Source organism: Cylas formicarius, unplaced genomic scaffold (assembly GCF_029955315.1).
Source record: "Cylas formicarius isolate icCylForm1 unplaced genomic scaffold, icCylForm1.1 PGA_scaffold_6__28_contigs__length_40554024, whole genome shotgun sequence".
Taxonomy (NCBI): Eukaryota; Metazoa; Arthropoda; class Insecta; order Coleoptera; family Brentidae; genus Cylas; species Cylas formicarius.
The window spans coordinates 7,051,262-7,077,159 of NW_026844347.1; the positions used below are offsets into that span (position 1 = coordinate 7,051,262).

Genomic DNA, 25,898 nt, shown 5'->3' on the forward strand with positions numbered 1-25,898 from the left:
AATTCCATCTTCCTGGATTATATATCTATCGCTCATACCAAATAAACTTTCGTCATCGATGACGCGATTCCTAAAAACGAACGTTGCCAACCACGGAAATATTCGGCTGCGGACTGAATTAAATGAAACTTAAATTTCCCGCTTGCGATTGGGTTGGTAGCAGTACTCCAAAAACGTGAAGTTGCCAAATTTATTTGTTGATATACTTAATTGCGTTTGTTGCATTAGTTGAATTACGAGTGTTGGTTTAGGTGAATTTTGTGCTTTTTTAATCCTAACATTATGTACTTAAGTCGAAAATTGTTTTGTTTAAACAACTTGTAGTGGAAATGCCGAAACAACGTAACAGTCATTGCAATGAAAGAAAAAAATTTCAACCTTTGATCTTCATGAGCTATATGCTTATATGCGGTTTGTTCCTTCAAAAAATTTAAAACCAAAAAAAGCCTCTAAGTTGAACGAACCACCCAATTTGGTAAGTGGAAGCTGTCAGAAGCCTCTACGCCAAAAATATAATATTCAAAAATCTTTAACATGCCTCAAATGAGATAGCATTCACGTTTATATAAACTGATTTCGTTAAAATTATGAGATCAATTAACTGTTTCAGTTTGTGCTTTAAATCCCGAATCACTCTGTACAAGCCGGGACGAACACACAACCGACATAAGAGTGAAACGTTTCTGATTGTCAACTAATTTTCAATGCGACAAGGGAAGAGGAATGAGGTCGTTCAATATATCTCGCACCTCAACCATACTAGGTCTTTTCTTTTTTTCTTCAAGGCACTTTTGGGCCAGTTCATACAATTTCTGTCCGTAATTTATATCGTTTTCCTGCCAACTCCCAACGCTGGTGTCCAACAAAGGCGTTATACTCTCGTCACAGTGGTCCTCCACATGCGTCACCTTAAAGGCAATAAACATGTCGAATAATTCGCGTTCTATTGAAATACAGGGTGATTAGCGCTGGATGGCGGGTTAGGCGTTCATGGTAACCGGGACGTTGGTACTATAGTAACTGTCAAATTTTCTAAATTTCTAATCGAATTGACTAGCAGTTACGTGGCTACTTAGGTAAAAGAACGGAACGACCCACGCTTCTTATGCAAAATGGCTATCGCTCAAATTAAAAAAAAAAATAGTATGCTGTCCTCCTTAACGTTCTGAACAAAAGTGTTCATGGGCCCAATTTGATCGTTCGATCGTTTGATCGTAGTTTTCGAGATATTGGTGCTCAAAGTTGCACAAAAGGAAATTTTATTAATTTTCCTATAATTTTAACAATAATAAATGAAATGTCACTTTTTTGACAAAATTGTCATACGAGAATTTTGATTATTGTATGGTCCTTTAAATGTGACATGACCGAAAGCTATTTTGCATAAGAAAAGTGAGAGGTCGTTTTTACACAAAATTGCTTTTATTTCGGGATACTTTATATACTTTTATACTAGAGGTATTAGAGAAGAAGTTTTTAATTGTCTTCCAAAATAGTTGACAAAGTATAGGATTATCAGTATTCAAGGTCAACCAACTATGGTCTATTTCCCAAAGGCAGGGAGCAATAGATCATCGCAAATGCTTGTCGCCATAGACATGCAATGGTCATAATTCTTATAAGGAACTATTTGGTATTCACATATTTTGTAAACTTGTCAAGTAATCTTTAGTTAAAATCTAGAACAAATATCTTTAAAAGATTAAAAGGGAAAACTGAGTTTTAATTGTTATGCAGATATGCTTGTGGTTGGAAAATCAACAATTTATCGGCCGCTAAATGAAGACGAATAAGGAATTGCCCACGGTGGATGAAATTCCCACTTTTAACACACAGTGTAGAGAAACTATGAAAACGGTGGCTCATAAAAGGAAAAAAAAACTACTAGAGGGGTATATAAGAAGCGTCGGCTAATGGTAAGTTACATTGGAAGCGTACATGATTTGATATGTTTTCGTTGTTCTAGTCTGAATTTCAGTTTTGTGACTAAGTATTCTATTTATACGTGAAAAGCCTTAAATTCCACTAATTTAAACACTGTGTTATGAGATTTTACTTCAGAATTGAACACGTTGCAATGAAAACCCTTGCTAAATTGTTTTGGCAAGAGGTCAGGTCTATCGGTGGTTTTCGGCATTTCAGAAGAATGAAGTGAATCAACCCCAAAGCGAATGAACCGATGAAGATGCCGACAGTATCCGAATCTTGTGCGATGAGATCGTCGGTTGACAATCAGTGTAATTGTTCATCAGATTTCAACCAATTATGGAATGAGAAAAATTTGAGGTTCTTTGACATTTTTGAATTCTGGTGAAACTAACTTGACACACTTCAACCTCTCCAAGGCTCAAAAACAATGATAAGGAAGTCGAAGATCAAATGCACACTGATTTGTTTTCTCCATATTCACGGAATCGTTCATAAAGAGTTTCTACCTCAAGAACCTTATCCAGCGCTGTCTGCAATATAATGATAATTATATTCCATTAATTTACATACCTCTTGTTAGAGTGCTATAAGAATATTGTTGAGCTCCCGGTATTGGTTTTGCATAAATAATTGAGCTGTTATTGTTCTCTGCTTTTAAAAAATAGACCAATGAACGGACGTTTATCAAAGCACTTACAATATCGTATCCTTGTCGATTGTAATCGATTGGGGGCAAGGAAGTTAGTAGTTCTAAAAGAACGACCCCGAAACTGAACGTGTCCAATTTAACGGAAATATCGCCTCTGTGAGCTTCAGGGGACATGTACGCTGAGGTTCCATACGCAGCAGTGTGCGTATTCGTTTTTTGACTAGGAAGAAGTTTTACAAGTCCAAAGTCACACAACTGAAAAATTCAGAAAAACACTCTACTTGCGAACAATGTTTGATTTGCTTCGATTGTGTTTTGTTTTAATAAAATGTTCAGATAAGCGGTCAATAAATGGTGCTGATTCTTTATTTACACTTAGTTTACATTAATATTTAATTATTTATATATTTAATTATATATTGAGTTCACAGTGATACTTCTTCAACAACAATTCGATCGACAATCATATCGAACGTTTATGCATTGATATTTAAAATGTAGATAAGCCGTTTCATCAGATTTTTTATTGAACACCCTCTTTTTTCAAAGTTATAACTTTATATAAAAAAGCACTCCAATGTGTTTACTACATATTTTTATTTCTTTTTCAGATTAATCCAATTAACCAAAATCAATTTTAATTTATTTTGAGTTTTAGTCGAACTTAATGGGTTCTTTTTCAAGTTGCAGAGTTTGAAAAGAATATAAATACTTAAACTAGGTTTATTCCACGTTAATGGAATGAATAATTGTATTCTCGGCTCTATAACAACCAAATCTCTCGAGTTTTGTCAAAATGAGCAAATAGGGTTTCTGACGCGGATGAAACTAACCAAAAACCAAAGTATAAATAAAACATGTACAAACCTTAGCATTGTCTTCCGAATCTAGCAGAATGTTGGCGGTTTTAATGTCCCTATGAATCAAAGAAGTCGAAAAACCCGTATGCAGATACGAGACGGCGCTAGCGGTTCCTAATGCAATATTTAACCTTTCCTTCCACATGAGCCTCCAACTGGGATCCTACAGTGACAAAAAGAATGATCCAAAGGCTTAGGAGAGCTATAGAGCAAGCTTTAAAAAAAACTATATTGTTATATGAGCCTTTAGTAACATTAACACACTTTGGAAACGTTTACACTTAGGATTCTTATAGCAATATTGCTCTTGCTGTGCCATATTTTCTTCATCACACCAAAAACGTATTATTATTTTTTCTAATTTATTTTAATTAATTTAGAACAATATATTATGATAATAATTTACAACTGTTTTTCAACACTTTTTTTACCTTGCACTGCTGAAAAGATTTTGTTGGCAATAAAGAAATTTATTTATTTACTATTTAGTATTTTTACTAATGGTGGAAGTGTTACTGTAACCTGCTTTAGTGACTTTTTTTCAACGGTTTGTTGTAATAATAATTGTGAATATTTTAATGTGGCTAAGTCGTTATCTAGAAGTACTTATGATATTAATGACAATGATGTCTACAATGCAGTTTTTAACTTTTAAGACCACTTATCTTCTAGACCTGATGACACATCCGTGATATTTTTGAAATATTGGAAAAAATCTTTTGTAACCAATATATTTAAAGTAGGCGAAAAAAGTGAAAGTTTGTCACTACAAGACACTAAGCAAAATGTATGTAATAGAAAAACTGTTTGAGATTATTATAGATTCTACAGCCAACATGGTTTCATTGCTAGAACATTGTCACTGTTTATCAAGAATTTTTAAACAGTTCTGTACAGAATGGTAAGCAAATAAATTCTATCTGCATGAACTTTTCAAACGCTTTCGACAAGGTTAAAAACGCCGTGCTTTTGAAGAAGTTTGGGAATCATGTTCTAATTGTAAATCTCTTGCAATGGTTTCATAGTTTGTGACCAAGAGAAAAAGCAGGTAAAACCTTTATTTCTAAAGAGAGGTGTTCAGCGAGATCCACATTTAGGTCCACTTTTAATTAATATTTTTATCAATGTAATGTAATGTAACATAGTGCTTGAGATATTACAAATAACTTTTGTGGAGATCTAAAGATTTTACGAATCAATAAAAATTTGAGTGATTGTTTCAAAATCCAAGAAGAACACAGAAAAAATTTGGCATTTTGAAATATTGCCTAGATAATACTTCACTTAAAAGTAACTTAACTTCAACTTTCATATTAATTATATAACTAATAAAGCACTATAATGACTAAGTTTGGATAAAAGAACTTTAAAAGGTTTTAATAATATTGATTGGTTTAAAAGGCTCTTATATAAGGTGGGGAATAGTCTTGTCAGATTTGATCTTTTTACTATAGTCAGAATCTTCAACCGGTTGAAAGAGTTCATAACTTTGTGAAATTCGTCAGGTTTAACATTGGTATAAAAAATGTGGATATTGTATATGAAGAACTACTCCATCCCCTTAATCTGACAACTCTTATCAAAAGGAGAAAACATGTGGATATAGATAAATTAATTAATATTTTTTTTAGAATTGTTGTCTTTGATAGAACCTGATATGCCACAGCTCCCAGAAGGGTTAACCACAGAACAAATTATGTTATATTTTCATCTCTCATCTCTGACCCGCTTTATGGATAGTGCAAATAAATTGCTTACCAACAGTAATGTAGACATCTTTGATGATTCTTTTAATGTGTTTAGCCCATAAATAAAAAATGTCGTGTGATATAAACTAAGTTTATTCTTGTATCTTGCATTTCTTGTCTTCAACTTTGGAAAGAATCTTAGTTATGTTGTGGATTGTAACAATTTTTTATACTGAGTTTACTATATGTCTGGATGCTATTGTATGATTCTTATATTTAGTATTAATCCAATCTCTGTAAATCGTTGGTCAGTTAAAAGAACATTATTGTAATTATTATTACTAGCTGTTAAGCTATAATTTACTCGCCTTTTATAAATCACCTAGACTAAACAATGTCAGAAATTTTGTTAACATTCTACGAGAGTATGAAAAACTTACAGCATTAACGAAACTTGTCATTCATTTCTTATAAATGAACGCCTTATAATTAAAGCCGAAATTGAGCACATACCTGAAGTCTGTCTTTGAGTGCGCCGCCAGACACATACTCGTACACCAGACAATAGGTGCAGCCGTCGCACGAGTACCCCAATAGCGACACCAAGTTCTCGTGCTTGTATTTGCATAGGACCTCGACCTCGTTACGGAACTGTTTGGTCACGGCATCGTCCTCGTTCACGGATTCCGCGTTCTCCAAGAAGATTTTCTTCACGGCGACGGGCCGATCGATCAACTTGGGGGCCAAGAAAACTGACCCGAACGCGCCGGAACCCAAAAACCGACCCGCGTTGTCCACGTTCGTGTAGGCCTCTTCGTTGAAGTTATTTGTAGCGGCCGCTAGCTCGCCGTAGGTGAAATGAGGTAGCTCGGTGTTGAGGTACAAATTTGGCAGAGGCGACGAGCACTTGGAAGTCAAAAAATCTACGGGCGACGACAACATACCTGCTTTCATGCTTACGACTCTTGTATATGGTGTCCGAAATAAGGTTCCCTATCCGTTTAACTCAGAAACTACAAACGATAGGAAAAAAAAGTTAAATAGAAAAGCTTCATCACCTATTTGTGTTCCGTTCACCTAAGGCAAAAACCAACTTTCTTTTTTTTTCTTTTTTCTTTCTACTATTACATTTTTGAATATTATAAATATATTTCATGTACATTGTCCTATACGTGAGTCTAACCATTTTCGACAAATCTTGAATTTGATGTCAAAAATAACGTTTGAAGGGCCTAAAATAATTAACAATTTTTCCTATAAGAGAACCTTAATTATTTAATGTTGGAAACATTCCTTGTCATAGTCGTTGTCAGTGAACATTTTGGATGTACATTAATACAGCAAAAATGAAGTACAAGAAAGAATTAATTAAAAAAAGGTAGTCAGTTTTTAGAAATGGAAACCCTCTATTTTTATAACTTTTGTTCGATTTGGAATTAAAATTTAAGGTGACTTTGATAGTTTCCAATTCAGGAAATTTATAGTTTCTGAAATAATTGACAATTTATAGTATATTATGCAAGAAGTGCGGTAAACGGCATTTGACTTATGAGTTTATTTGACACGAGCGGAGCGAGTGTTTAATAAACGAGTGAGTTAAAAAATTTACCGAACGTGTTGGTAAAACAAATACAGTTATACAGTTATAATACTATAATGCGGTTGTTAAGTTTTGTTATTAGTTGACCATGATACTGATACTGAAAAAAAAATTGGAACAAAGATCACTTTCTAAATCAAAGTGGAAGGAATAGGAAAAAGGAACAGTTATAGATTCTACGCAAGAAACGTAGGTTTTGTTCAGTTTTCTCTACTATCTATGTCATACTGTCATCGAAATAAAAAATAACTTCTTGGATTATTAAGTAATTCAGTACTTTAAAACACGTTCAATTCTTTCAAAAATTGCTTTAACAGAAATTCTTATTTGTCGATATTTTGTCTGATATTTAGTTGCAGTAAAAGCGATACTTTTGTTGTTCTTAATATAACAATTATATAGATCCAATTTTTTAGTTTCTGAATACATTTTAATGGAAAAAATCAAGCAATTAATTAATGACAGGGAACTCGTGTGTGTTTTATACAGTAACATATCTATGCTGCCCGATTGTCTACTTTTCTAATAGCAACTAATAACCAAACTTAACAGCATTATTACAATAAGAAAATGTTAAATTTTCAATTATTTCAGAAACTATAAGTTTGAGGAATAGAGAACCTTATACAAAGTCACCTTAATTTTTAATGCCAACCCGCATAAAATTATAAAAATAGAGTTTTCATTTGAAAAATATATTAATCAATCTAGAATTGATGGAATTGGAAAAATTGTTAACTATATTATTTTCGACATAAAATTCAAAACGGAAAATTTTAAAAAACAGCAATTACCCCAGATGAACGAAATATCCTGTAAATATGGACAATTAAAATTTAAGAAATCTAGATGAAACTAAGCAACTTTTCAATTTAATTTTTTTTCATGGTTCGTAGTTTCTTAGTTAGAGGGTAGGGAAACCAAAATAGATAATTATCACTCAGAATTATCGCAGTTTTTTGGGGAATAAATCAACAACAACAAATCTTGTTTTCTCTGAGTACGCTTCTGACGCAATTATTGTGACTGTGAGAAGTTTTTAACAAAAGTTAGTCGATCTTTTTCTGAAAGTGTTGTTAGTGTTGTAGTTTATGAGCTCTTACTTGAGGCTAAGGAAGTTAAAATAGGAAAGGGTGTCTGTTCTGTCTGCTGGTTATATGTGGAACGCATACTTCATGTTGTGGTCCTAATCGTCGGCGTTTTGGGGGGAATGAGAGACACATTCTTGAGGGATTAAAGAGAATACCGGCATGTCGTGAACCCTGAAGAAAGTGTAAGGAACCAGTAAAGAATGGGAAACGAAATACTAACAGCTGTTCATAAACCGACAACTAGTAACACATACCCAAGTTTGATAGATAATCAAGGCGACAGCAGCCGCAACTCGATGATCTGATCAGAACTCGCAACTTTCAAGCAACAATTCAAAAGCACAAGCACCTAGAGTCATGCAAGACATGCAAAATTTGTGTAAGACCCCAAATGATAATGGATGAATATCATCGAGTTCGTAAGTTTGTTGTTGGGGGTAACAACCAGCAGCCTAATATAGTAACAGTACCAAAATTCGTCTTGTTCCATGTTACAAGAACGGGTCATCTACTTAAGGACTTAAGACTATAAAAGTGCCTGATATGAAGTGTAAAGAGTTTGAATCAATAAGGCTTTACTAACGAGAATTTGAAATGGTTAATCATAAAATCTTAAAACGTAACCTTATTAAATGTGAAGTGCGGGGGGCCATGAGTCGCGTGTAGTTGAAAGAGATGTACCATATGGCCTGGGGCAGCTCCTTTTTCTAATCTTTATTAATGATATGAAAAATAGTCCATTCAATATATTGGCCAAGACACTTGTGAAAAGTTCTGATATTCATCAGTTGAGTGGCTCCGCATCTGATTGTGATAGGAAGATGCGGTCCTTTAGTGATGAGAGTAACCTACCTTTGAATTTTACTAAAACAGAGTCAGAAAACCGGAAAGAAGTAAGAAGGGGTCTATTCAGCAGAGTAAAGTAGTAAAATTCTTGGACATAAACTTAGATTTTAGCCTACCTTGGAAAAGCCATATCAACAATCACTTACTAAGAAAATAAGTACTCTTTTATGTTGTGGAAATTGAGAAATTCTGTAAATAGAGAGATTAAGTTATCCTTCTATTATACAAATGTTAATTCCACACTATTACATGGTATGGTCACCTGGGTTGTGCGCATTGTTGAAGTAATGACTGCCAAATAAAAAATTATTAGAGCAATAACATCTACAAAGAGTACCTTTTCCTGTGTAGGCCGTTTTAGGGAGCTACTGTGCTTTCATTATATTTATAGTATGTGCTACTTATGTATGAAAAAAGAATTGAAACTTTTTAACATCTGCTAAAGTTCACAGTTATATTACTATTATTACTATTACTACCTAATTATTTGCGAATTGCACAGCATGGTTTGAGTCGTACAATGAGAAGCAGCTATGTGATGCCTAGTAATTGACAGACTCTATTAAATGAAACCACCTACCAATGAAAGAAGATTTAAAAGTTAAATAAAAAAATTATTATTGCAGGACTTTTTTGGGATCAACTGGGAGAATGGGTAATTGATTGCTGAGGAAATATGGTGAAGGAATTTCCACAGATTACTACAATCTCCTGGATTCCTCCTACGTCGGTTGTTGATAAATCATCTAGCTCTAGAGAAGCCAACAGGCTTCTCTAGAGCTTAATTAAAACTGCTTCGCCCATCAGCCTGTTGGCTTCATCAGAGCAGTTAAGCTCTGAAGAAGCAGTTGGATTTATCAACAACCGAGGCAGAAGAATTGTAAATAGTATTGTTCTGTATTATATTGGTTTGCAGGTCTTTTTTGACTGGGTGCCAATGTTGGTGTGAAGCTGAATAAAAAATAAATTTCAATGAATAAAATAAATAAATAAATAACATTTCAAAAAACTTCAGGATTGAACTTGAACTTGCTAAAGTTTCGCCAATCATCCTGTTGGCTTTTGCAGTTTCACTCAAGCTCTGAAGAAGCCAACAGGATGATTGGCGAAATGTTAGTAAATTCGACTCAACAAAAACTGACGCGGGAGGAATCCATAACTTTTGTAAACAGTATTACAGTAGCCTGTGGAAATTTCTTTCAAAAATAAATAACTGTTTGTTAATACCTTCACTCAACAAAATGATGAATAAGTGTAATATTGTTGTACAAAAACATAATGTGGACTTGGTTTTTTACGAATATACAATGTTTTGACTTCTTTTCGTCTCGGTAGCATGTAAGTTTTAGTGTGTAACTGTTACATTAATATTTAATTACCCATTGTTGGTGTTTGCGAAGAGAAATCAAATAAATAAATATATACGAACCCGTTCCGTTCGATACGTTGAAAGAGCTTCTTGATTGCAGAGACGAGTTCGAAGAATGCATTTGCTCTTCGCTCGCTTGCAGCATTTCGAAGTTCGGTATGCCTTCGGATACAGGATTAAGGGCGCTCAAGGCCGGGATGAAGTTTAAGTCACTTTCACTACATTCGGGTGCCAACAAATCGGCGATAGGGGGCGCGAACGAACCTGTTAGGCCCTTGAAAGAAGACGAACTTAATTCGTTACTTTCCGAGCTATCTACGGTGGATTCGGAAGCCTCTTTTGGTCCTGGCGACTCTAGTAGCGACGAAATCTCGGGAATTATCCCGCTTTCTAGCTCGTTGGTGACATCTTCAGATGCGGAAGAAGAAAACTTCATCATGTCAGATACGGGTTTCGATTTTACTTTAACGATGGGCACCTCGATTATATCAGATGGAGTGACATCAATCACTTCGCTTATCACTATATCTGGGATTACATTTTTCGAAGGTTGGTGATTCGTGAAGTGATGATGTAGAGCAACGTTACTGGGTACTATTGATGCCGCAGGTTCTACTGGCCCAATTTTATCAAAACCGCTGTTTTTTTTAATTTCCGTCAAATCTGTAGTGACCAAAGCGGCAGGGCCGAAGCTCGGTCTTTCCGGAGGTTCCTCGCGCAATAATTCCACGGCCACATAGTCAGCCGCTCTGAAAAGTTCAGCCTTCGCTAGCAAATATTTCAAGTGTCCCAGGGTGGGCCTTATCTTGCCGGACGTTCCCCATTCGTCGAATAATATCTCAGTGCAGGACCGTTTATATTTTAGGGATGCGTTTTCGATTATCCTAAAAATAATATCCGGTTGTGACGTCCCTACGAGTCATAGGGGGAACCAGGTAGCCATTAAATTATATCACATAGCTATCGATCATATATGCCGATAATATAGGAACTTGTAAAGCAACAATGAAAAACATTTTTAGAAAGTACATGAGCATGTGCTAGATTTTAAATCTTAAATAAGAAATTTCTGTTGTAAAAATTTTCATTGATTGAATGGACCGTCTCAAGATTTTTGTTCATAGCGGCTTCATAAGTTCTCGTGTTATAAATATTAGGCAAAGCCTCTATATGTCTAGTAGCTATATGGGGGAAGGCAATGAGTCATTCTTAAATACGACATACGGTTATTAAACTAAATAGATGTGAAATGGTTTTTGCTTCATTACATAGAAAGGATAAAATTGAGATTTCAAAATCTTCATAAGATCACTACTTTTAATGACGTTCACGACTAGTCAATGTTTTAAAATGTCTCAACTACGATAAATTCATTTTATTTTGCAAAATGTAACCATTGTTTAGCACACGGGTCAAATTCAAGATCACATCTTTATATTAACCAGTTAAAATGTACAATATCTGTTAAAATTAGGTTTATTCCAAAGTTTTTAGTTTCACCTGGTTAGTTAGTAGAAAGTTTACAATCGCTATCTAGGAATAACCTCTGAATATTTACAACAAAATATTTCCCATTTTCACATATTATATTTGCTGCCACAAAATGAGAAAAATGTTGACTTTAGCACAGAGAATATTTAGAATCCAAAATGACAGACTCGTAGGACTTGCATAAAATGCAAATGTAATATTAGATAATAATGGTTGTATTCAACAAAAAACATTTTGTTTAATGAATGATTGATATATTGATGCCTATTGAAATAGAAAAAGATAAGTGGAAATAATTTTACATTTCAAAAATTTCCCTTGCATAGTCTTGAGGATATTTGCTAAGACTCTATATTTCTTTCAGCGAAATAGATTCTACTGCTTCCACTATTCTCTCTGCTTTAAAATTTCTTGATCATTTTTAACTTTGATATGTGAGTTGTTTAAGGCGTCCAAATCGGGGTTGCCAGATGGTCACAAAAATTGCTCATTTGCGGCCAATCCATCGATTTTAAAATTTGAAATTGAATAATTCTTGCATATCTGCAGTACAATCAGCCAGACAAACGTCATGGTGAAAATACATATTTTGGCGAAAATAAAGGAACAAAGGGACAACTCTTTTAAATTGTTTATATATAAATAAATATGATTGCAGCAAGTTTACATTTCTATTTAGAATTTCTTTCCGATCCCCATATATCCAAGTGCTTGCTAGTGCCCTCATCTTCCAAGGTGTGGGTAGTTTTGGTTAGTAATTTGTTCAGTCTGTGAACATCACTTTTGAGACAAAATGTTAAATATCTCAGAGACGATGAAAATTAGGTATAATATATCCTACACAAAATATGGTTAAGAATTACCCAGGCAATCCAAACAAGCAATGATATATAGAGTCTCATCCACTTCAGGTATAACCAGAAACATGACATGAAAATATGACCTGATTATTCTACTAAAAAAAAAAAATAATATTATGTATACAAGGTGTTTCTACAGATTGCCTGATAGCATCCAAAATTATCTTCATATTTAAAAAGGGCTGACATATTATCAGATCGACTTTAGAAAACTTAGGCCAACAGTGTAAAGCTACCTGCAGTCTTACGGAGGGCCTTGAAGAGAAAGTGTTCGTAGGGATGACACTAATCATGGATTACCCAGGGGTCAATGCTTTCATCCTTGTTGTTCTTAATATATCTTGGTATGACCATGTTCTGTTACAACAAACTTGTCTAATAGGAATAGTATTGAAAGGCAAATAATGGATGGTATTGTTTGAATACGAAGGCTTAATGAAGTTATGTTATAGTTAGTTGATGCAAGTTCAACTTTGTATTTGAATTCCAATAGCTTTTGCATTTACCTCTCCTATCGAAACATGAAACAATAAATGTAACAATTCCCTACAACAATCACACGTTCTCATACTTACTTAAAGTGTTCCGAATTATACTTTGGCAAGTTGTCTATCTTTATATCGCAGACGAATGTGTTTGATCCTAAATGATTGGGGATTATGGCCATTAAACGTTTCCAGGATTCAGCGTACTCTAAAATTTGAGCCAGTTCTCTTACATAACCTGGCTGTAGCTTTCTAATTTCTAATGATGAATTCATTTGGGTGAACATAAATCAAATTGTGAGAAAAAACAAATTAAAACATAACAAACCGAAACTTAACCTAATTATCACATAATCTTCTACTTTTTTTGACTGTGATTAAGGGTCAACTGCCAGCTTAATACACTGTCCGTTGGGCACCAAACATATTAAACGAATTTCAACAGTTAATCTCTATAATCTGGGTATTTAGACGATCATAGATAAACAATTTTGTTTTTAACCCCTATTTAGCTTTAATAGCGTTATCCATCCCAGTATGATCGGTAAACTAGTAACAAACAACTAGTAACATGGCGGTGACATCACGCATCCTCATCAACAGCGCATTAGATCATTTGAAAAAATTGTCAGATTACATTTCACATTTTAATTTTCAATAATTCCTCTGCATTTTTAAAAGAAATAAATCTTTGTCTTTCCGGTTTGCGGTTCCAACACATTGAAATTTGTTTGACAAATGTAAACAAATGAAACTTTTGGATATCTCTAAAATGGTTAAATGAAAAATAAATAAGATAGAAATATAGAGATCCAAGAAATATAAACACACCCCAAAATATCATACCTAGAGCCCCTTAAATAACCCTGTGGATACTTTTAGTAACAGTGGATCATTATCGTAGGAATTATTATAGTAATTATCTAATGTCCTCATTATTTCCCCTAAAACACCTATGTGAGTGCTCTTATTTAGATTGAATCCATGAGGTATAACCGGGATTGCTGGCCTATACAGCACAGAAAGTTCGATGGGTGCTTTTTGTCTACTTTAAGTATATATGTAATGCCAATCCTATTAGAAAAACACCTTCCACTGTTCGTACTTTTGAGACTAAATTATTTCCAATTTAATAAATTAAATTAGATATTTTTTTATAAATGCTAAAATTTACTTTTTTAATCGATTTTTATTTATTCATTTAAATTAAACGTAATATGGGCATCCATATATACATTGTATGCAATTTAATGTCGCTTCGACGCCCGTAAATGTATTGATGTTTTGAATGTATTGAATAAACTAAATTGTTCACTCCAATATCGACATACGATTAGAGGAACACCTTGTAGATTGGCACTAATCGGCTGCGGCCGTTTGTTTGATGCAAAAAATGAATTCTCTCAACAACTAATAAGTTAGAATTATAATACGTAGTTTATTGTTTATTATGTTTTTAAATTTTCATGTGTTTCGAACATCTGTTCCTTAGTGCGATGTAGGTATAGTATGGCAATATTCTTGACCAATAACAGAGAGAGTGCGTGTATAAGTTCTGCACGCTACATCCGGTTTTAGCTTCGAGTCGAAGGCACAGCAAACGTAATGGTCTGCGTCGAATTTGGGTCAATTTAAAAATAAAAGAGTTTCTAATGGAATTTTGGTGTAAGAAGTTCGAACCCTCGGCAAACTTTCGATAAGTAAAACTAAGGAAGAATTCGAATTGCGAAAGTTTACTTCACTAGTTATGTAAAGAGGCTACAGAGTGACCCACCTTTGGCCTTGATTTTATTGCAGTACCACTCGGTTTTGGGTAATGGTGGGATACCCCTATGAAGAAACGAATTTAGATTTTTTAGATTTTGAAAATTTTACATTTACCTTTGCAGGTCAGTTATGTGTAAACTTATCAATAATCTGAAAACTGACCTGGATAGCCTTTTTTACGTAGGTTCCAGTGCCGCAATCAGATAAATTTGGGTATATAAATTAAACCTCTATGAATGTTAATAATTTTATTAGGTCTCTGATTAGGTTTTTTAAAATATATAAAACATAACAAAATTTATTTTGCTTATAAATACGTCAAGTACAATAGAGTTTTATTTAAATAAATTACTATTATTATAAAAATTAAATTTTTACACTCCACGCTTTAAGGTAGGACGCGGTATGGTTCACATTAGAAATTATTGTAGAAAACCGACTTTTAAAATTCAAGATAATAATTCCGAATTCTGGTGGCTATTTACAGCTTTTTGTCTTGGCTAATTCATTCAGTAAATTTATTTTCAAATTTACAGAACCGTCCGATTTCCAAATAGTAAAGACTTTATGCAAAAAACGGTCAGAAAATATTATGAATGCTCATCATTTTGATTACATGAGCGAATATTTGCCACTTGACGAGACTTGCGAGTTATGTACCATGATTTCCACATAAAAAGGATAGGACACCGTGAGATCTACGATGTCAGCATTTGACCACGATGGTACTATGAAGAGACCGTGAGATTCACATTGTCAGCTTTTCGGATACGAACCCATAAAGTCTTAGTTTTAAGCAATATGAAGGATTCTTGTTGTAAGTGCTGCTGCAGAAACTCTTAATTTTCGATTGTATTTTGAAAATAAAATTTTTTAAAAAGTCATCTCTTTCTTATCTTCTGTAAATGTATTATTACAATAAAAACACTCATCTGTACTGCTTTTTTTTTAGTCATTTTCTTGAATTTTATTCATTTTTTTTTTATCTTGCGAGACAGTGATCAAACCATTCGTCATGTACATTTAACCTATTTTTTGTGCAATGGTTAATGTTCCAGGTTGCGAGCCTTCCAGAAATTGAGACTTCATGCACGCTATAAGTAACGAATAAGTAACATGGAAAGTACAAAAATACCACTTGCACCTGCTGCCACGCTCTGCATCTGTTCAGAGTGTCCACTTTTTTTCGGCCGCTTGCAGCAGTGACTGTCGATGGAAGACCTTGCACAGTGGTTATTCCCGTTTCGCCAACGTTATATATCCTTGAAAAATTAACTCGTCGTGCACAGGTTACAAAATCTCAAAAAATGCTGTTACTGTTGTCAGATGACGCTTCAGTTAAGCGAAAACATAAATTATTAAGTTTTAAAAAGGAATGAAACCAATCCCAACCAGCCATTTCCTGTTCTCTGTTGAAGTAGGCCTTTTAAATATCCGTTTTGTACATTGACTCTTCCGTCCGGTCCGGTAGAACTTTTATATTGTTTATGCATCTGCACAAAGTATAAACTATTACTATTACTCAAAAAACAACTGTTGCGGTAAAAAAAAACCTTTGTATTTGTTTCACATTTTCTTTACATAGTAATAAATATTTATTATAAATTAAAGTCAAAAATGTAAGTTAATATAAATACTTGACACAAGGTTAATAATGATCAAAGGTATACAAATATATCAAATCATTACAAAAAGTTAATATTTACTTTTGAGTATATAGATTTGATCGCTACTAATAACTGACAGCAAGAATTGCAGCGACATAATGGAAAAATAAAAATCCTAAACTCATAGTGAAAATTCAGGAAACATATATACAGTGTGCGATAAAACAAGGCTTGTTAATGTTACAGAGGAATAAGTCCCGTTTTAACCAAGTATCCCAAAATAATATCTTTTACCATGAACTTTATTTATAAAAATGATTTTTTTATCGCGTACTCTAAACAGCGAAAAGAATCGGGGTGACTTTTCTTCCCCTTAAATTACCACAGTCACGGACGTTAATTCGAAGTATAAATCGGTTAAGGGAAAGTTTGGAGGGGAAGCCTTTCTTATTGGCCAAGATTTCTGCAATTTTCCGCCACCCGCTTCTTGGAACAGATTTTCCGTTTCAACTTCCCAGTTACGTACGTGCTGCGGCCCATTATGCGGGGAACCGGATTTTGTTGTTTGCGCGCGTTTGTTAAAAACAAAGCAACTGAGTTTTATTAGACAAAAATGTAAACTAATTTAAAAATCGGCTGCGGGGATGTGGACTTAGCCGGTCCTGGTTGAGTTTAAAAAATTATATATATCGAAATAATTTATATCAAATAACGCGAACATGTCTCAACCGGGGGGCAAAAGGGGAGGTGGGAAAGGACCACCCAAAGACAAGAACGAAGACTCTAAAGATAATCAACAAGGTAAATATAAATTTGCAAATAAAAATAACAACAAAGTATTGATAATATTTTTCGAAACGCTGTTTGTTATTAACATTAATATCATCATTATTATTATTATTATTATTATTATTATTATTATTATTATTATTACTATTATTATTATTATATTATAATAGATATTTCAGAGTACAATATGAATTCAAAAACTACTCATTTATTTTATTTATTTGCTGTGCTTACAATTTACCAAAAATTTGAATTCTTAATACCTACATATGAAATGTAAATAATTGTTTATTAATAATTTAAGTTTCCATCGAAAATACTTAATGTTTATTTATTTATTTTTTAATTCCTAAAACCCAATCGAAACAACATTAAAAATTACTAATAAGGAAACTGAAAAAGAAAAACTAAATGTAATATTTTAGTTTTCAAAGAAATAATATAAAGATTAGCTTAATCACTTTTTTTCTTTTAAATGTCATTTTAATTTTTTTAGTTTTAGTCTTCATTTGTTATAAAAAAATCACTTTTTCTTTGAAACAATAAATATATGGATTTCTGATTTATTAATAATTCATTGCGAATTTTGTTAATATGAAAAAATTTTGGATAGTATGCGTTATTGCCAATTCTATAAATATGATGGCGAATTTCTTCTTATTTCTAAAATTACTTAGAAAATTAGAGCAATCGATACTAAGAACGAGTCATTTATAAACAGTGACTCAAATCTAACTTTGCATTCTTTTCAAGAAGTTCATGGTTCAATTGGAAAATTTTATGTGACAGTCTATAAATCAATAAGGCAAAGCAGTGAATGCATTGGAAAGAAACTAAGTATAAAAGGAGTTGAACTTACTTATTTAAAAAATAATTTGGAGTTTGGTCATAAATAATAATATTTTGCAGAACTTTATCACTTCATCTATATCGCGTATGAATCGAAACTTTATCGAACTCTGGCACATTGATATTAAATTCAATTCAATTCAAAACACATTTTAGGGGATATACCATATAGCAAATAAATACTGTTTATATCACATATTAATAGAATTACAATTCAACAATTAAAAAAATATGTTATAACAAAAACCAACAATTCAGTTTCTAGGACAAAGCAGGTCTCCCATATATCGATATAAATTTTTCAAAAATTGAACTGAGGTGGCTTTTACTTGATGAAAATCCATTTATCAAAATAAATGAGAACTAAAAGTTCAGATTTTGACGAAATTATATGTTTTAACACGACAATTGTTTCGACAACACCGCGTCTTTATCAAATGTACACATTTGTAAAAATCTGAACTTTTAGTTCTTATTCATTTTGATATTTTTTTCGGATTATTCCTAAAAGATTTAGCAGACGGACATGCTGCTGTAGATCTTATTATACACTCAAATAGCTTTATTTGTGAATCATCTCTAAAACGTAGTTGTATGGTGCTTAGGAATCTGATTCATGTACCATGTATCACGTTGATGGATGTTGAATCCGTTTATTAATTTGGTAAATAACTACGAAGTTTTTGCGCATTATTAAATTTTATAAACTACAGTTGCAAGGTAACTTAGATTGTTTCAGAGAGTAAGAAATGTGATCATAGTTTCCAGATATGATCAGTTTTTTTGCAGAGATACTTTATTTTTTAAAGTAAGACATTGATAACTCAAGTTTGACAATATTAGACTACCACATGATTTTAGTCTAATCTCTGCCGTAATAATGTTCTAGAACATATACGGGATAACCAGCAATTAGTATAATAGCATATTCTAGGTCCAAAATAAGCGCTACTTTTCTATATAGCACCCGAACGGAGGCACATGCTATAAAATGAATGGACCAGAAAATAGTGTTAATATTTCCGAAACAGGCTGAGAGAAAGTTTTTAAATCTTAGCAATTTGGTAATAATGCTGAATATAAAAATTCTGAAATTAAAAAATAGGCTTTGAAGCAGAATTGATAGGATTGTTGTTTTGTTGCCAGTTTGACATTGTTTCAGACGTTTTTTTTATTTGATTTTGAAGTATGGAGATCGGAGGGGATTTTATAACATACAAAAAAATCTAGCACAACGTGTATGGTTTAGTCGATCTCGGAGGCAAGAAAGGCCTATGGGAAATTATAATTACAAGGGACCGCACCAAGCAGAATTGAGGAAAATCTTGAAATAGCATTAAGATTGTAAATTTGCTGATATGAGGTTTCAATCTCTTCACGTCGATATTTTTCTATAAATTCTATGAAAAGCAAAACTTTTCCCGCTATTTTCTCGTTTGAATGAATTAATCTTTACTTTGGAAGAATGGCCCAAATAAAAGGATTACATTCCATCCTAAAAATTTAAGTATTTTCCAATCTTCTGGATCGGTTGTTGATGAATCGAACTGGTGACGTTCCATTAATTACTCGGTTGGCTTTTTCAGAGCTTAACTGAAACTGGCTCGCATTCTACTTTGTTTATTATTCAAAAAGCTAAAAGAGGGGTATGAACATTGTGTCGGATGACTGATACCTATATTGGAGAAAAGTAAAGACCTGAGTCGCAGTTAAGATTATTTTGTTGCTTTTATTCTATATAAAACTCGGATTTTTCTCTGGTAGATTAATTCATTAAATTCAAGAATTTTAGTTTCATCGAATAAAATTATATGTCCGGTTTCGTGATTATGTTCGACAACTGCTGATTAGTTTATTAGTGTTAAGGCTGTTTCATATTCTTTGAGCATAGTTGATATTTTTCTTCCATTGTCTCCAATGTATTCTTTGTCTCATATGCATAGAATGCTGTAAACTCCTGGTATTTCAAATTGAATTTTGTCTTTGACGGGTCGAAGAAGTTGAGATATTTTTGGACAAGTGGTTTTGACGTTAAAATCTGGAACTAAACCTTCTCATCATTTTTGAAGAAACATCGGGAACAGCTATGGGTTCTCCATTATCACGAGAGATCGTGAATATATTTAAAAGAGAAGAAAGAGCTCTAGACCATCTATAATAATATTAATCTATAACCAAAATAATATGTAATCTATAACCAAAATTATGAAAACGCTACGTTGATGATACTTTTGTTATTTGACCTCGTGGTCAAGAATCCCTCCAACGTTTTACCATTGAATTAGAAACTAATAATAATTTCTCATTATTAGATATTATTAATAGAAAATCAGACCTAACATATGTCATTCTGTTTGCAGTCCCTTAAGTCCACCTAAATTCAGAATATGACAATTTTAAACAAACCAAAGACTGATAAATATAAGAAAAAGAAAAAAAGGAAAAACATAGACACTGGAAAAAAGCAAGGACAATATTCAAAAACGACTAAAAGAAAAACAATAAGAAAAAAAAGGAGTTCAGCCTCTCCTTAATCTCACCAGATCTTTTGATTTCATTTTAAATGTAATGAACAAGTAGTAAATGTGAAAGAGCTCTAAAACGTACAATGCTTGGGAACATAGAATTACGGTTACGGTGACGAGTTGCCCTATTGTATATATATATATATATATATATATATATATATATATATATATATATATATATATATATATATATATATATATATATATATCACTATAAATGCCATTTACCCCAATCTAACGTAAACAGATGCACAAAATACCTTTCAGACAGATTTAACTACTCAGAATCCTTGAGTACCGGCGTTATATGACCAAATTTACGGAAACTATAGCTGTATCTCAGGCAGACACTTAGAGCCGGCTAGTATACAAAGAACGCACATCTTAATAGAGAAAGTATAAGAGGGTCACACAATTTAAGTCTAATCTCAGTAGATAAGTAGTCTTTATACATGTAAAGTACCCTCAGTTTACCGTAGGACTTCTGCAGTAAATAAGACAAGTGAGAATTAAAAAGCTCCTAAGTTTTTACATTTCTCGACAAATTCAAGCGGAATACCATTCAAGGAAAGTTTCAGATTATTGTACTGGATAATTTCCTCTTTTTCATTGCCAAACAGAAAAACCTGAGTCTTGGAATCGTTTAATTTCAGACCATGGGCTTTGGAGATTCTAGAAATCACTTCAAGATCAAGACAAAGCGACATGGTTGACCGAGAAAGATAAATATATTTGCCTATCATCAGCATACTGATGAGAATAACATTTATTTAGCTGCCTAAGGAGTCAGTGGTGTAAATAAAGAACAATAAAGATTCCAAAATGCTGCCTTGCGGAATTGCCGACGACCTGTCAAGTAACTTTTCATAAAAGTAGTAACGGTGTCGGTTAAACTGAAGAACTTTAATTTTAAAATAAGAAGATTATGATTTAAGGTATCGAAGGCAATCCAAAAAAACAAGCAAGTATTTCTTTACATATTCTGAGCCCTAAAAAGGTCATCAGTGACATTAAGCAGTGCTGTGGTCGTACTGTACCCGGACCTAAACCCAGATTGGGAGGCAGGCCAAATATTCGAATGAAAAACATGAACAATGAACACAGAGCAAGCTAATAGGGCGAAAATATGAGATTTCAGATGGTGAATTTATCTTAGGAAGAGGTATTATATTAGCCTTCTTCCAAAATGAGGGAAATTTGCTGGTAGCAATACATTGTTACAGTTGCAAAGTTAAGGACGTACTAGTTATTCTAGTAGGCTGTGTTACTAATTAATAGAGGTAGTATTTGTCCAGAAAACGGCTAAGATGCTTATAACTATTACTAGCTACATTAATAAAATCAACATTAAAGTCTGCCCCAAAACATAAACAATCAAACTGCGGCATCAAAATTGGTATATATGGTATAAGCAAGTACATTAATAAAATCAACATTCAAGTCTGCCCCAAAACATAAAAAATCAAACTGCGGCATCAAAATGGTCATATATGTTATAAGCAAGTACAGCGTAGAACGCGAGCCAGTTTCAGTAAAGCTCTAAAAAAGCCAACAGGATGATTGGCGAAATGTCAGCAAGTTCGATTCGTCAACGCAAGAGGAGTCCAGAAGAGTTTTAAATAGTATTATAGTAGCCTGTGGAACTTTCTTTGAAAAATATACAGAATTTAAGACCCGAAGACTTTCCAAATTGTTTAGAATTTTGGCAGTGGATTCTCAACCATTACGATATTTTGGACAAAATTATGTGGTCTTACGAGGCAATATGTGACAACATTTTTCTCTAAAATTAGGTATATCATTCAAGTGTACGTTTCGGAAATATTGATAAAAACAAAAACATTTTCAGGGCCATGATTGAAGCCTATATTCTGTGCGTATTAAATCAAAGCTTTTAGAAAATAAAAACAATAACTAAAGTTTCCCGTCTCACTTTTCCGCACTACTTAAGAGCGCCTCGTATTAAGAGTGTGTCAAAAAGCATGGGCCTACCATTCCAGGCTTATACCGTATTACTTCAGCCTAGATATCTATAATCTGCCTCGAATCTTCTAGTGTTAATAAAAGTTTTGTACACTAGATTTTAAACTCGGCTCATAAAACAATATGAACAATTTGAGATTAGTGGATTTTGCAAGCCGTTGTTGCAGTCCTCATTGAATTATCCTAAATGATTTCGTACAAATACACTGAAATAAGTAGTCGTGCTATTGTACATTGTACATACATATGCAATGCAATTGGCACACATGATTATCATTGCAAATTGGAATGGCATTCTTAGAAAAAATTGCTACATATCTGAACACAATTTGACAACTCGAGGCCTATCTTTATTGAATTCTCATTTTCGGTAAGGCATCGGTATTAGAAGAAAAATATTCATGAAGAAAAAAATTAATTCAACCCAACATTAAAAATCAAATAAACATCAAGTTAAGACGATTTTAAAGTTATTTTAAATCAATAAAGATTTACTGAATATGTGTCTTGAAAAATTAGTCGAATTATCTGACAAAGAGACGCAATTAGATTAGAATATCCCAAGAAATTATTTACATAAAAAAATGTCAGTGACGTACTATATGTTCTACACCTGACAATTCATCTTGATGCATATACCAATTTTCACAAACAATATTATATAAATAAATATTAACAAAAATATATATAAAAAAGATTTATTTTCCTGAAAACTTTATCTCTTTTCAATTTCCCGTGTGACAGACTAATTCCGTTGATAACTAGAAGACTTTTACGGACCAGTTTAAAAAATATGAAAAGCGATGACGTTGTTTGCTGGCGAAGCAGTACACTAGAGAGTCTCGATAAGACTAGTAAAGAAACATAGTGAAAGTGTACTGAATACACCGCCCGCCATATCATTACGAACTAAATCCTAAAGAACTTTTACGGCGCAATTATATCTCTTTTCTTTGTTGTTATTATTTTACTTTATTGCAATATATTATAATGTTACAATATTTCAATTTTAAAGCATTAGCATATTATTTATCAGTTTGTAACAATTTAATCTCAAATAAAATTAGAATACTAAAAAATTAGATAACATTAAAAAATAATCATACTTACCAAGAAGTGTGATTGTTATGGTTGATTAGTAGTTGAATGTATTCATGATAAACAATGTACTAACATTGCAAATGTGCGTACAACAAAGTAACGCAGTAGAATAAAACTTTTAAACATAATTTTAAATATTACATTTTATATTGTGCCAATGATTGGGGTAGTTCACTATATCATTTTAAAAAAACCAAAAAATATGTGGAAAGTGTGTTTTGTAATAGTAATATTTCCATAATATTTTATTGTTCTACCTATTTTGTCTTGCTTATATAAGAAACTACGCATTATTTTAAACAAAGAATCGCCTCCTTAAGCTTTTCGCATTTGTTTTGTAACATCCTGTATATAAATTAAGCAATAAATGCTGTAATACAGTTCTCTGTGCCATGCACATATTCACAAAACTTTGGTCATTCAAAAAGTCACTATTTTCGTATATTGAGTCCTGTCTGTTAGACAGTGTCTAAAAAAATCACCAACAACGCCCCGGATTCCATATTTTACAAGAATTTCTGCTAAGCGTGCGAACGTAGAAGTTTAAAACTAGACTCAAATATCATTCCAATTATATGACATATAGGATCAACAATATCTAAGTGTAAAAATCTTAACATTTGGTAATTAATTTTATCATTTCCTGAAGCTCAATGGATTTTGAAAGTATTTATGTGTTTGATTGTCTTAATTTGCAGTAACTTAAATTGAAAATATCGACCGTACACTTTTTTGTTTTATCATGACTGGAGAGATGGGCAATACTATCTTAGCAGCCAAGATCTTAGCCATTTCTTTTTTATTATTTGTTAAAATATCATGTCTTTTTTAAGGATGTGTTTCCATTAAGTCAGTTTTTGTTTTCACTGGTGGATTCATTAATTAGTATCTGAAATATACTAGAATAGCTTCATGATTAAGACTGATAAATCTTGTGGAGTTAAAGCTGAAGCTTGATTCGGCCGCTGCGTCATTAAAATGCAACTATCTTAAAAATCTCGAGTAATTACGAATATTTTTAATAGGATCAAAAGAGAAGGATGAGACCGGAAGTAATCCCGAAGGTGACGACACGCCAAGTTCGAAGCCTCAAAGTGCGGGCGCGAATGTCAGAGACGCGGCTCAAAGGATATTGACGCTCTGCCAAAAGGGCGAATGGGGTCCTGTTGATCAAGTCCTAAAATCAATGGAGAAAGCAATGGCCAGTGCGGGAGAGGACGCCAATACGATACCGTTGGCGGGAGTAGCGGACTTGGTAAGAATTGCCATTTTCTTGTTGAACGGATCCAACTAAAAAGTCAATTTACATTTTTTAAATGTAAGTGCCAACCTTTTTGTGAGAAACCATCTTCATCTTTATCATTGGTTAGCTTGAAAAAAGAAAATACGAATGGCGGAAGGCAATACATTTTTGAAATGTTTTATAAAAAAATATAAAAAAGTTATAAAATATGGTTCGTCGCCGTTTAATATCTTGAGAACAGTTGGAAAAAGAGAAAAAATAGTAGCTGCATGAGACACATGTATGTACAGGATGTCCGATAAATGTGTAAGAAAGTAAAGTTATGTTAGATGTTTGTTCACATTTGAATTCGATAGATAACTTGAAACAAATTTTGTATAAGATATGCTATGCTAATTGCTTAAATATTTGTGATTTTTCAAAAACTATAAGAAGTGCGAGGCCTTTTATTCGTGAATTTTATGAGTATCGCTGACTCTGAAATGTAATTGCTTAAATTAACAGAGCTACTCAGCCCTATGAGGAATGTCTCGATCAGTGGGGAGAAACATCATATTTGAATTTGTTTAAATGGAAAACTAATGTTTTTGCCTTTTATCTTAAAAACCAAAATACTTACAACAATAAAATATTAGGGCAGTATTACTATTATGAAAACACTCGATAGAAATAGACTACCCTATCATTCCTAGCTAAATTACAAAAAAAAACATAAACAATAGACGCCTTTATTAAAAATTCCTTCAATTTTTCCAGAAAAATCAATCCCGCCAGTTTCCAATTAAAAATAATAAAACGTAAATAATTTATATGGGTGCTACCAAATAGTTGTATTTTGGATCGATATTTATCAACCCTATTTTAAAAATAATTTATTAATAATCATTTCTGGAAGACGCATAAGGCAAAATAAAAACAAAATTTTTGAAGTAAGTGTTAAAAGGCCTCCCTTGCGATATAATTCGTGCATTTTTTCTACGCATCATTCAGTCCCTGCATTGCAAAAATGCAAATATTTAATTATTTATTGAAGTAGTGCAAACTTATTCTTTTAGATACCCCCAGATACAATAATCCAAGGAATTTAAATATGAGACAGTCCACCTCTTCCTATCCAGCAGTTTTCACAAATAATATTTCTAGTTAGCATGGGTCTATTTTCT

The 25,898-nt window shown here is 32.9% G+C and overlaps 2 protein-coding genes across 7 annotated transcripts in view; one reads left to right on the forward strand and one right to left on the reverse strand.

The window, feature by feature from the left end:
- Positions 1-701: 701 nt before the first annotated feature.
- Positions 702-13,280, reverse strand: LOC132702946 (interleukin-1 receptor-associated kinase 4-like). The gene is made up of 6 exons (XM_060671865.1): positions 12,959-13,280; positions 10,093-10,916; positions 5,640-6,049; positions 3,446-3,601; positions 2,627-2,833; positions 702-908 (listed from the first exon to the last, which is right to left on the reverse strand). The coding sequence occupies exons 1-6, from the start codon at positions 13,153-13,155 to the stop codon at positions 702-704; spliced, it is 2,001 nt and encodes a 666-aa protein (XP_060527848.1). The 5' UTR covers positions 13,156-13,280.
- A 3,513-nt stretch (positions 13,281-16,793) lies between these two features.
- Positions 16,794-25,898, forward strand: part of LOC132703039 (serine/threonine-protein phosphatase 6 regulatory ankyrin repeat subunit A) — a 74,983-nt gene continuing 65,878 nt past the window's right edge. For all 6 annotated transcript variants that reach the window (XM_060672063.1, XM_060672064.1, XM_060672067.1 and 3 more), the window contains exons 1-2: positions 16,794-17,043; positions 24,518-24,747. In XM_060672063.1, coding sequence (XP_060528046.1) covers positions 16,962-17,043; positions 24,518-24,747 — 312 coding nt within the window. In that variant the 5' untranslated portion in view covers positions 16,794-16,961. The remainder of the gene's footprint in view (positions 17,044-24,517; positions 24,748-25,898) is intronic.

Coding starts and splice junctions, on each gene's coding strand:
- LOC132702946 (XM_060671865.1), bottom strand. CDS start 13,155: ATGTTCACCCAAATGAATTCATCATTAGAAATTAGAAAGCTACAGCCA. Junction 10,917..12,958: donor TATAATTCGGAACACTTTAA/GTAAGTATGAGA, acceptor TATTATTTTTAG/GATAATCGAAAACGCATCCC. Junction 909..2,626: donor ATCGACAAGGATACGATATT/GTAAGTGCTTTG, acceptor ATTGCCTTTAAG/GTGACGCATGTGGAGGACCA.